This window comes from Zalophus californianus, chromosome 16 (genome assembly GCF_009762305.2).
Source record: "Zalophus californianus isolate mZalCal1 chromosome 16, mZalCal1.pri.v2, whole genome shotgun sequence".
Lineage (NCBI taxonomy): Eukaryota > Metazoa > Chordata > Mammalia > Carnivora > Otariidae > Zalophus > Zalophus californianus.
This window is the reverse complement of record NC_045610.1, coordinates 41,874,601-41,887,454: the sequence shown is the minus strand read 5'-3', so window position 1 is coordinate 41,887,454 and position 12,854 is coordinate 41,874,601. Positions and strand designations below refer to the sequence as shown.

At 48.6% G+C, this 12,854-nt stretch overlaps 1 protein-coding gene across 1 annotated transcript; it reads left to right on the top strand.

Moving 5' to 3' along the window:
• The first annotated feature begins 2,734 nt into the window (after window positions 1-2,734).
• On the top strand, window positions 2,735-11,929 carry LOC113939442 (alanyl-tRNA editing protein Aarsd1). Its single transcript, XM_027625559.1, has 12 exons — window positions 2,735-2,874; window positions 3,008-3,139; window positions 5,321-5,480; window positions 6,476-6,533; window positions 6,952-7,108; window positions 7,201-7,317; window positions 7,543-7,673; window positions 7,996-8,062; window positions 8,251-8,342; window positions 8,820-8,874; window positions 9,931-10,025; window positions 11,687-11,929. The coding sequence occupies exons 1-12, from the start codon at window positions 2,836-2,838 to the stop codon at window positions 11,820-11,822; spliced, it is 1,239 nt and encodes a 412-aa protein (XP_027481360.1). The 5' UTR covers window positions 2,735-2,835; the 3' UTR covers window positions 11,823-11,929.
• Window positions 11,930-12,854: the final 925 nt, after the last annotated feature.

The following is a 12,854-nucleotide window of genomic DNA, read 5'->3' as shown; positions in this document are numbered from 1 at the left end:
CAGGGGGAGTGGGAGAGGGAGAAGCAGGCTTCCTGCAGAGCAGGGAGCCTGACGCGGGGCTCGATCCCAGGACCCTGAGATCATGACCCGAGCTGAAGGCAGATGCTTAACAACTGAGCTAACCAGGAGCCTCTTGTTAAAGATTTTTTAAAAGATTTTATTTATTTATTTGAGAGAGAGCCAGCAAGCTCGCACGAAGGGGTGGGGGAGGAGAAGGAGAGGAAGAGGCAGACTCCCTGCTGAGCAGGGAGCCCAACATGGGCTCAATCCCAGGACCCCAAGTGGAAGGCCAACCGACTGAGCAATCCAGGTGCCCTGAAGGGTATAAAATTTAAAGTAGAATTTGTACTCCCTCAGTAGGGGTAACCACTTTTTTTGTTTTTGTTTTTTAAATTTTATTTATTTTTTAGAGAGACAGAGAGCATAAGCAGGGCAGAGGGAGAGGGACAAGCAGACTCCCAGCTGAGCAGAAAGCCCAACGTGGGGCTCGATCCCAGGACCCTGGGATCATGACTGGAGCCCAAGGCAGACACTTAACCAACTGAGCCACCCAAGTGCCCTGGGGTAACCACTGTTAACAGTTTTTAATTTTAATTTTAATTTTTTTAAAAGATTTTATTTATTTGAGAGAGAGAGAGCATGAGAGGGGGGAGGATCTGAGGGAGAAGCAGACTCACTGCTGAGCAGGGAGCCTGATGCGGGACCCCATCCCGGACTCCAGGATCATGACCTGAGCCGAAGGCAGTTGCCCAACCAACTGAGCCACCCAGGCGCCCAACAGTTTTTAATTTTTAAAAAAGATTTTATTTAAGAGAGAAAGAGAGCAAAGCAGGGGCAGGGGCAGAGGGAGAGGGAGAGGGAGAAGCAGGCTCCTGAGCAGAGAGCCTGATGTGGGATTTAATCCCAGGACCCCGAGATCATGACCTTAACCGAAGGCAGATGCCTGAGACACCCAGGCACCCCTCTCTGATAAATTTCTATGTGTATATATGTATATACACTGTATACGTTATAAGTTCCATTAATACTATAATACATATGAAACAAACATACAGTTTTGTATATTATATATAGTGTATATTAAAATTTAATAGACATATAAACCAATGCAGTGTGTGTACACAATTAGAATCATACTATGTACATCTTGAGCCCTGCTTTTTATTTTACTTAATATATATTGGGACTCTTTCCAAATTAGTATATGCAAATCTCTTTTTCATGCCTACATGGTATTCAATTGAATATATTTTCCATAATTTAACTGATTCCTTATTGAGGGACGTTTAGGTTGTTGTTGGTCTTTTTCAATTTTCAAACAATGCTGTAATGAAATTTAAAGATGTATATTTTTACATATCCGGAAAGAATAACTGTAAGATAGATTTCTGGAAGTGGAAATGTCAGGTCAAAGAATAGATACATTTAAACATTTTGATAGCTCTTGCTATGTTGCTCTTAGATGAACTTGAACAGCTTCCTGCTCCCACCAGTAGAGTGCCCCATTCTCCAAAACCTTTTAGATTTTGTGAAGATAAAAAATTGTACCTGATTTAATTTACTTATATTAATTATAAGATGTTCATTGTTTATTTTTATTAGTGATTGGTATTTCTTTTAAAGTGCTTTGTATATCTTTTGCCCATTTTGCTGTTGACATTAAAAAAACTGATAATAAAGTTGTATTTGTATCATGCTTTACAATTTACTAAGTCTATATATTATCTCATTAAAATTTTTTGAACCTCAAATCAACTTATAATTAGGTCTTTTCTTCATAGGTGATTGAACAGGTCACAATAAGTAGCAGAGTTGGGACTTGAACTTGTATAGCCTGTGTCCCTCCTCTTACCCACAATTCTGAAAACCAGAAAGTTCTGAAAACCCACTTAAAAAAAAAAACCAAAAAACTGACAGCAAAACTCATTTGGCAGCAAAACCTGACGCAAAATGATGTGGAGCTACTTATAGTATTTGTTTATTCCATGCAGTGCATTTATTTGTCAGCATAAATAATGTGTTTGATGACATGATGTTGCTCCAGAGTTCCAAATGGAACGTGTTACATAACGGATGGGGTATGCTCTGCATTACTGCCTAAAATTTGAAAAGTCCTAAATTTTGAAACACCTGGAGTCTTCAAACTTCATTATTAGTTGATTTAAGAGAGCAGGAAGTTGATTTTAACATCTAATACGTTTAACGTTTTAAGGTACTGATTACAGTTTGTAACTTGTGTTAGCCTTGCTTATCTGCACTGTCCAAATACGTAGCACTAGGCACCTGGGGTTATTGAGTGCATGTGACTGAGTATTAAGATGTGGCCAGTGCAAGCTGAGACGTGCTTTAAGTGCAAAATACACAACAGCTTTCGAAAATTTTGTGCGGAAACAAAATCCCACTCATTTTTACACTCGTTATTACACATTGACATAATATTCTGGATCTGTTGCTTTCAATACAACATTAGCATATGGGGCTTGCACTAATTTCTGTTGGGCAGCGCCGCCGTCTCTCCAAAACAGTACCACCCAGCCGAGACTGCGCGGGGCTAAAATTGAGTGCCTTGACAAGTTCAGGCCGCAAGCAGTTTTGTTTTATTTTGTCTTCTGGTTTTTTCCAAGTCTTCACACAGTCGCGAGGCCCCCCGGAACGTCAGCAAATCGCAAATCGCAAATCGCGTTTGCAGTAAATTTGTCCAAGCCACACCCCGTCCTTTCCCCTCTCGCTTCTGCGCGGAGACGCGCCCGCAGTGAAGATTGTCCCGCGCGGCTCTCCGTCGGGCCGCGGGCGTTCTAGGGTGCGCGGGTCCCCGCGTCCCGGGCGACGGCGGCGATGGCGTTCCGGTGTCAGCGGGACAGCTACGCCCGCGAGGTGCGGCCGGCTGGGCGAGGGCGGATGGGGCGGTGCGGGAGGAGGGCGCCGCGTGGAGGGGGTGCCGAGGGAGACCCTGCGCCGGTAGCCTGAGGGCTGGGGTCGGGCTTCTTCTCTGTCCCTCTCCGTGCAGTTCACCACCACGGTGGTCTCCTGCCGCCCCGCCGAGCTGCAGACCGAAGGAAGCAACGGCAAGAAGGATGTGCTGAGTGGCTTCCATGTGGTGCTGGAAGACACGCTGCTTTTCCCTGAGGGCGGGGGACAGGTACCAGGCCCCCGCCTCACCCCGATCCCTTCCCAGGAAGCCCCTCATTCCTTTCCGCTCAGGTGGGAAATGCCCTCCTGCCCCTCTGCCCCAGCCGTGATGAACGCAGATGGAAGTTAGTTCAATTCAGGTCATTTGTTCACCCAACAGATATTTATCGGGCCATAACATATGCTGGGCACTTATTCCAGGGACTAAGGATAAGGGGTGAACAAGGCAGCATCTGTACATACGTAGAATACTTATGGGAGAAAATAGACAAAGTGGTGAGTAGATAAAATAGAATGCCCGGTATGGTAAGTGCTATGAAGAAAATTAAAGCTTGAGGGAAAGACAGTGCTGGGATGTTCTCCTAGGGAGGGGGCAAGTTATTTCAGTAGAGAGCTAGGTGAAGAGAGGGGGTAAGCCATTGCAGTTGCCAAATGGTGCTGGTGGGGAAAGGGGAAGTATTCCAGGCAGCGAGAAGAGCAAGTGCAACGCGGTGAGGCATTAGCTTAGGGTGTTTGCCAGGGCCTGGAAAAGATCCCCCTGAAGGAGCACAGTGGAAGACAGGCTTATCTGTGCTGTGATGGGGTAGGGGCATGGTCCAGCGCAAACACGGGAAAGGAGGGTAATAGCAGCAAATTCCAGCAGGGAATAGTAGCACAAACCAAAGGCAGGGAAGCCTGAAGGAATCTGACCTGTCTAGTTAACTGCAAATAGTCCAGTGTAGTCGGAGCCTGTGGTGTGTGTTGATGGCAGGCTGGAAATGACCTTGGAAAGGTAAATTGGGGCCAGCGCGGAGGAACTTGAAGGATGTGTTAAGGTGTGTAGACTTCATTCAGGAAGCTGGGGTGAGGGGTTCCTGGGTGGCACAGTCTGTTAAGCGTTGGACTCTTGGTTTTGGCTCAGGTTGTGATCTCAGGGTCGTGAGATTGAGCCCTGCATTGGGCTCTGCGCTCAGCGCAGGGTCTGCTTGAGATTCTCTCTCTTCCTCTGCTCCTCCTACTCCTGCTCTTTCTCTCTCAAATTAAAAAAAAAAATAAATAAAATCTTAAAAAAAAAAAAGAAGCTGTGGCGAGCCGTGGAGGTACTTAGGCAAAGAAGTGACACAAGAGAACATGTTTAGTAAACTTGATAGTGAGAAAGTTCCGATTTCATATCCGTGTCATCATTATTATAGGGATTTTCTGCTGAAGGAAAACCTGTGACCTCAGGCAACTATGGGAGGACTCACTTTATGCGTCATTTCTTTCAGGAAGTCTTCCCTGATTCCTGAAGACTATTAGGTCTCTTTCCTCTGAGCTCCTCTAGAACAATGTACTTTTCACACTGTGGCATGTTGCAGATCATAGTGCAGTGACCTGTGTGTGTGTCTGTATTCTTTTCCAGATCCTTAAGTTCCATGAGGGGCCTTGTCTTGTTTACGTTGTGTTCTTGGTTGCAGTGTCTTGTAAGCATTTGGCACTAGATATATATATATTTTCTAACACACAGAGAGAGAGAGAGCTCGCACAAGCAGGGGGAGCAGCAGGCAGAAGGAGAGGGAGAAGCAGGTTCCCTGCTCAGCAGGAATGTGGGGCTCAATACCAGGACCCTGGGACCGTGACCTGAGCTGAAGGCAGACGCTTAACCGACTGAGCCACCCAGGTGCCCCTAGATATTTTTTTTAATGAATGAATGTTTTTATTTTTTTTGAAGTAATCTCTGCACCCCAGGTGGGGCTCAAACTCATGACCCCAAGATCAAGAGTCACATGCTCCACCGACTGAGCTAGCCAGGCATCCCTAAAATGAGTGAATGTTTTTGAATCTAATTCTAGTTAGTAGTGCGGAAGATGGAGTGGAGGGAGGGAGGAAACCATTTTAGAAACTATTGAAAGATAATCTGAATTAAGGCAGTGAGAGTGATGATTAAGATTCTTCAGGTTTTACTAAGATCTTCGTTGCTATAGTTACAATCTTTGTTTCAATTCTGTTATTTTGTTCTAAAGAACAATATATATGGGTATTCAGGGTGAAGAGAGCAGAGTCTCTCATGGAACAAAGTGGACCACCTCATTTGTCATTGCCTTTTCTCCCTTAGGGAATCTCAAATTCTGGGTGTGTTTCTCACACCCTTTCCCTAGAGGGTCTTTGTATCCAGGAGTTAAGGTAAGCTCTGCCCTCCCGCCACACTGATCAGCTTTACTTCTTTCCTCAGCCTGATGACCACGGAACAATCAATGACATCTCTGTGCTGCGAGTGACCCGCCGGGGGGCCCAGGCTGATCATTTCACACAGACACCCCTGGCCCCTGGGACCAAGGTCCAGGTCCGGGTGGACTGGGAGCGGAGGTTTGACCACATGCAGCAGCATTCAGGTAGGTGGGGCGGCGTGGGGACCCTGCAGGAGGGGGGGTTGCCGTGCATGGGGATGCCGTGAGGATTGAGATATGGTTTGGGTTCTCTAGGAGGTAACCTTTTGTAAAGGACAGACATTCAGAATCAGCTCTGATTCACAAAGCTTATGATAAGTGGTATAAAAACAACATGAACAATTAAAAGTATTAGAATAACTGCTGGATTTGAGTATTACCAACTTCCTACTTCTTATCTTTATCTGGATATATCTTGGGCTTCTTAAATTCAGTATGTCCAAAATGGATGCCATAAGAAGGCATCTCTTTCCCCAGACCTGATCTTCCATTAGCATCCACCTGGTTGCTCGAATCCTGAAAGTCAGTGCAGACACCTCTTTGGGGATAGCCAGCCATGGAGTCCTGTCAGTTTATCTTCCTCTTCTTCTCCTTCTTTTTTTTTTTTTTTTTTGATTTTTTAAAAGATTTTATTTATTTATTTGAGAGAGAGAGAGCATGAGAGGGGAGAGGGTCAGAGGGAGAAGCAGACTCCCCGCTGAGCAGGGAGCCCGATGCGGGGCTTGATCCCAGGACCCTGGGATCAGGACCTGAGCCAAAGGCAGATGCCCAATGATTTGAGCCACCCAGGTGCCCCAAGATTTTATTGATTTGACAGAGAGAGCACGCACGCACAAACGGGGAGAGGCAGGCAGAGGGAGAGGGAGACAGAGAGAGGGGGAGAAATAGTCTCCCTGCTGAGCAGGGAGCCCGATTCGGGGCTTGATCCCAGGGCCCTGAGAGCATGACCTGAGCAGAAATCAAGAGTTGGTTGGTTGTTGCTTAACTGACTGGGCCAGCCAGGTGCCCCCTCATGAGGATTTTTAGTAAAATATCTGTCAAAAGTACGATAGCCAGTGCCTGGCAGGTGTTCAACGAGGAGAGTATCTGGGACGATATCGTGGGAATATGTGGCCGGCTGCACTGCTCACTCTTCCCTGTCTCTTGCTCTCTCTGCTCAGGGCAGCATCTAATCACAGCAGTTGCTGACCAGCTGTTTGGGTGGAAGACCACATCATGGTGAGCAGGGGACATAAGACTAACCATAGGTCACAGGTCCCCAACTACCAGCTCTCTTCCCAGTAATGGGTCAGTAGGTAGGGGGAGAAAAGAAAGGGTAGTACTCAAAATCTGCTGTGTTCTCCTCTTCCTCTTAGGATAGGGAGGTGGGTGACCTTGTGTGTCTCGGGACACACGAGGATGGGAGAAGGAAAGAACATGGAATTTGGAGCCCAGAGACCCAGGGGGTGAATTCTCCTATATGATCTTGCTCACATTCCTTCTTAGCCCTCACCTGTGAAAAGGAAACAACAGTCTCTACCTTGCGGGATTCTTGTGAGCATTGAATAAGATAATTTATATGAACCTTCTCTGTAAAACTTTTTATGTTATTGCGGTCATCCGCAGCATCCGGTGACCACTCCACTTCTTCTGGCAGGGAGTTAGGGCGAGTCCGGAGTGTGATTGAACTGGACAGCCCCTCTGTGACTGCAGAGCAGGTGGTCGCCATCGAGCAGAGCGTCAATGAAAAGATCAGGGCCCGGCTGCCTGTGAACGTGCGAGAGCTGAGCCTGGATGACCCAGAGGTGGAGCAGGTGAGGGAGAGCCAGTCGGGCAGCATCTGTAGAATGGCCCTCTGAGGGCCCCTCCTCAGAAGTCAGACAGCCCTTCTTCCGCTGCATTCCAGGTGAGGGGCCGGGGTTTGCCGGATGATCATGTGGGGCCCGTTCGAGTCGTTACCATCGAGAGCGTTGATGCCAACATGTGCTGTGGGACCCATGTGAGCAATCTTAGTGACCTTCAGGTAGGTGAGGAAGGGCTCCTGAGTGGTTGGGAGGGAGGGTCTTAGGGAAGTGGGGATCATGACCAGCTGGGAGTGATCGAGGGGCACAGTGGAGGGGGCCTCGGTGAAGTCACTCCTTTCTCGCTTCTGAGCTGGGGGGCAGGTCTAGGGAGCTCCTACTCTCAGGTCTCGCCCCCACTGCAGTTCATGCATGTGCGTGTGTTCCCCCACCCTTGCCTCATGTAGGTCATTAAAATTCTGGGCATCGAGAAGGGGAAAAAGAACAAGACCAACCTGGCATTTCTGGCCGGGAACCGGGTGCTAAAGTGGATGGAGAGAAGCCATGGAAGTGAAAAAGCACTGACCACCTTGCTGAAGTACATCCCCTGCCCCCTGCCCCCGCCCCCCCCCATGTCTGAGGTCCTGCACGCCCCAAGCTCAGCTCTCCTACCGGTTGGGGAGATTAATCTCTAAGCTTGGTGGGGTGAGATACAATCGTAAATGATCAAGCATTTTGGACAGTAAGTCAGACCTATGTAAAATGGCTTGTTCTTTTATATCTTCTTCAGTTGCTTAGGAATGTCCCGGGGTCCCCATCTGGAGGGAGGTGCACTATCAAGAAGGGCTTCATGGATTTAGGCCCTGCACCACAAGCCATTTGGGAAGCTGGGCAGGTGACCACGTGCCTTTCCCTTGCAGGTGTGGAGCGGAGGATCACGTGGAAGCAGTGAAGAAGCTACAGAACTCTACCAAGCTCTTGCAGAAGGTGACTTATTCCACAGAGGTTGGAGAGGGCAGGGGCTCTGCCTGGAGTAGCCTCCCCAGACTCAACCCCTCCGCCCAGCCGGCTGTGTAGTTCGTCAGAGCTGGGAGGGAGGGGAGAGCAAAGTGGCGGGAGGATGGTGAGCTCGCCTGTTACTCCTTCTGTCCGCTGAGTGCTGGTGTCTGTTTCAGAACAACCTGAATCTGCTTAGAGACCTCGCCGTGCACGTCGCCCACAGCCTTCGGAACAGCCCGGACTGGGGAGGTGTGGTCACATTACATAGGTGAGAGACAAAGTGTGGGAGCGTTGGGCTTGGAGTTCAGCCTCTCCCCTGAGTGCAGTGCGTTGTGGGAGGTGGGTTGCTCCCCGGTTTCTCCAGGCTGAGCAGACCCTAGGAGATGTGTAACCTTCCAGTATACCTTTATCGCCCAGATTTCCTGGGTTCGATGAGAGCATCTTCCCAGCAACACTGTGACTATAACTTTCATCACCAGCTTCCCTGACCCCCTTCACCATCTACCAGATCTCTCCGAACCTGGGTGATCATGTTTGAGAGAGGCGCACATGAACGCAAAGCATGCTGTAAACTGCTGAGAAGGGCTCGCTGCTGGCCGTCAGCCGCCCTCTCTGCCTTTGCTAAGGGGGCCTCGGACTTCGCATGGACAGCAGCAAGGCTAACTTTGTGAGGAGGAGCAGGGCTCCCCGCGGTTTCCCAGCTCCCACTCCAAGCCGGGTTTCACGTCCGTGTCCTTTGTTGTAGGAAGGAGGGTGATTCTGAGTTCATGAATATCATCGCCAATGAGATTGGGTCAGAGGTAAGAGGAGCATGAGATTCTCTGTCCACCCTGAGTGGAGACCTAAGCGAGGGGCATTAGTTTAGCTGAAGTCCCTTCGCATGAACACATGAAGAGCAGAGAATAGAAGTTCATTCAGTATACGGGGTTGTTGTTTTTTTTTTAGCACTAGCTAAAAAAGGTGCTGAGTTAGATCTAGGTTGTTGACCTTTCTGGGGCTGCGACAGTTACCAGCTTCTGAGTTCCTCTTACCAGAGGTGGAACTCCTCCAAGCCACTCAGATTTACGTGTGCCCAAGGCCTGGTTTTAGAAGTGATGGGGCTGGGTAGGCCCTTTGAGGGCTGTCCCTTCCATTTTCCTTTGCCTCTGGCTTCAAGTGCCCCTGCCCATCCTGACAGTCTACAACTTCATGATTTCCCGGTCTCTCTTTTGCATTTACTCTAAAAAATACTTTTTGGGGTCCCTGCTCCGGGCCAAGCAGTGTGTATGCCTCTTTTCATACTTCCGTATAGAGCATCCTGATTCTCAAGGAGCTCACTCTGGAGTCTGGGAAACAAGTGTGTATGTCAACATTTCTGATTGAGAGTGGTAAATGCTGGGGGTGAGGAACATGTCACCTGAAAGGGTGGGGGGCCCCAGGGCAGGGGGCCTGGAGGATTGCTTAGTGGTCATCAGTCAGCAGGGGGTGGAACCTGCTGCACAGAGGGTTGCCGGGAGCTTTAGGCAGCGGCAGGCGCAGGGTGCGTGGGGCAAGGCGGTGGCCAGGCTGTGAAGGTGGGGGGCAGTCAGATCACAAAAGGCATTTAGCACCTGGCTGTGGTTAGCAGCCTTCTGCCTCCCTTTTTCTTTTTTTTTTTCTCTGCCTCCTTCTTGATGTTTAATCCAAGTTCCCATAGTCATTCTCGAAAAGTTTTTTGGCCCTGGTGGGCTACGGTATAGGGGCTGCTTTATCACAAACCATCGTTCATGGTTTAGGGGCAAAAAGTCTGATCTTGAGACTGAGGAGAGGGCAGGGTTTAGGGGGATTGATCCCACTTTCTTAAGAATCAGGGCTTACCTCTTTATCTTACCTCGTAGGAGACCCTCCTGTTCTTAACCGTGGGTGATGAGAAGGGTGCTGGGCTCTTCTTACTGGCAGGGCCGACTGAGGCCGTGGAGACGCTGGGCCCCAGGTAATCTTCTGTGGACCGCCTGCACTAACCGGTGCATACAGCCCTTGCCCGACGAAAAGGGCCACCTCTGCGATCTCATTTTGATTCATGTCACAGGCATGTGGGGTGGGCCGAGCAGGGATAAGTATCGCTGCCATCATTCCTAAGCTTGCAGGTAAGGGACAGCATGTCCTGCTGGGATCTCGCAGGTACCATGGCAGAACTAAGACTCAAAGCTGGGTCTTTTTCGCTCCAAATCCTCTGTGCTTTCTGGTTTTTTTCTTTTAGAAATTGAGGTACGTAAATGGTACACGAATTCAGGTGCTGGATTATCACTAGGCAGATGCAGCACGGCAGAGCAGACACACACACCACCTTTTTGGATTTTAAGACGAAATAAAAATAGGCATTGATACAGTTGTTATTGAAAAATTAGAACTTTGTTGGATTTCTTTACCTTCATATTATTATTTTCTTACTTTAAATTAGATACAGAGGTGTAGTGCCCCATACTCTTTCTGGTGTTGAGGGTTTTCAAAGTCCCAATTGGCTATGTTGAATATATGTTCAAAGGAAAACATAAGAATTTATTTATTTATTTTTTATTTATTTTTTTTAAGATTTTATTTATTTGACAGAGACACAGCGAGAGAGGGAACACAAGCAGGGGGATTGGGGGAGGGAGAACTGGCTTCCCGCTGAGCAGGGAGCCCGATGCGGGGCTCGATCCCAGGACCCTGGGATCATGACCCGAGCGGAAGGCAGACGCTTAACGACTGAGCCACCCAGGTGCCCCAGGAAAACGTAAGAATTTGAAGCACAGGTCCCTGAGAGGCAGCCAGATGTGGCCTGTAGACTGGTTTGGCCTGTGTACTGTTTTAAATTTTCAAAATCCTTGTTACTTTTTTTTTTTTTTTAAGATTTTACTTATTTGACAGAGCCACAGCGAGAGAGGGAACACCAGCAGGGGGAGTGGGAGAGGGAGAAGCAGGCTTCCCGCCGAGCAGGGAGCCCGGGTTCATGACGTGAGCTGAAGGCAGATGCTTAACGACTGAGCCACCCAGGCGCCCCTCATTGTTACATTTTAAAATTGGATTTGTACATAAAAATATAGAGTTCTGGCTTTTCTCAAAAAAGGAAAAGAACAGAAGGCCCACTGGGGCAACACTGGGCCCCGCACCCCCGCATGGCAGCAGCTGCAAGGAAAGGGGTGGTGGCGCTCTCTTCAGACAGGACAGGCTTGTCGCGCTGCCACAGTCCCGCTTCTCCTCACCCCCAGCTTGCGGCCCTGCTGCTCCTGGCTGGCGTTTGTGTCCATAGCCCCTTACCGCTCGTGGACGCTTGCCCTGCTCCCTGGAGGTTCCCATAATTTATCTAGGCCCCCTCCCCCTGTTTCCAGCTACTTCTGTTGTGTCCAGTTATTCCGTCTTTTTTTTTTTTTTTAATACCTGGAACAACAGATACTAGTTCATTTTTTGTCCCCCCAGTTACTCTTACAGTAAACATGGTATGTTTCTATCAGTGCACGTGTAAGTACTTTTTTAAGGATGATCTGTAGAAGCCGTCTACTCTTTCTTTCCCTCCCTTGGCTCTGGGGGAAAGACTCAGGGGTGCTTTTGGTTTTTCTGTGGTTTTTCCCCTCAAAGACGTCCTTCCTCCCTGACTGTGTCTCTGCTCCCCAGGGTGGCTGAGGTTCTGGAGGGCAAAGGAGCTGGGAAGAAAGGCCGCTTCCAGGGCAAGGCCACCAGGATGAGCCGGCGGGCAGAGGTGCAGGCCCTCCTCCAGGACTACATCAGCACTCAGAGCGCCGAGGAGTGAGGACTCAGTCCCCGGGGCTCCTGCCATTGAGAACGGGCCTCCTGTGACCACAGAAAGAGTCTCTTGGACAATAAAATAATTTGACTTGAAATGGTCGTGGTACCACATGCATATGACTGATTTATACGGCATTCTCTGGGGCGTGTGTGCGATGAGTATCTGTGAATGAACAGCTTTCTAATTTGGCCCCCGGTAGGCATAACCTGCACTGGGGGCGTTACGGTGATGCAGTGTGCCGATTTCTCTAAAGCTACTGCAACCTTTCTTCCTGGGGAAACCTAACTGCCTAAGGGGAGGGCGAGCCAGTCATTCAGATCTCCTTGTTTTCTTGTCCTTATTTGCCTAGTCCTGTGTCCTAGAACTAAAAAGCATTGATGACTGAATAGGTCAAGAGACCACACAAATACAGGAGAGGGAGTCTCCATGTCTGTTACTGAGGCAGAGAAGGGCTGGAGAAAGGTGTGGAAGACTAACCGGAAGAGAGCTGGTGTCAGACCAATGAGCCTTTCAGAATCATTGTTAGAGCTAAAGAGGGACCTGTAGTGATCAAAGGAAGACAAAGTAGTTCTAGATCTGTGTGCATCTAATAACAACCTCAACATAAAGGAGAAATTGACAGCTAAAAGAAGAGACGCAAATTCCCACTCGATGGAAGGTTGAAACCAATCTTTCAGTAACTGATGGGACAAGAGGAAGCATGACCTCGAGGTGAAGAACATAGATGTTGGAGTTTCATAGACCTGAGTGGAAATCCTGGCTTTGTGCACCCATGGCTGGTAAAACTAGAAAAGAAAGCATCTTTCTATCGGAAAGTGATCGGTTTTTAAAAGGATGGCGTTTACCTCTGGGGGAAGGGACCCAAGGCGAGGGTGGGAGGGGGGTTTCTGGGTGGCCAGCAGTGGTGTGTGTTTGTGAACTGGGTGGAAATTACATAGTTGTTGGCTTTATAGTTGTTCATTATAGTCTGTTTTATTCCACGATGTTCTGTTTCACTATATAAGAATACAACCAAAAAAACAAAAACAAAATTCT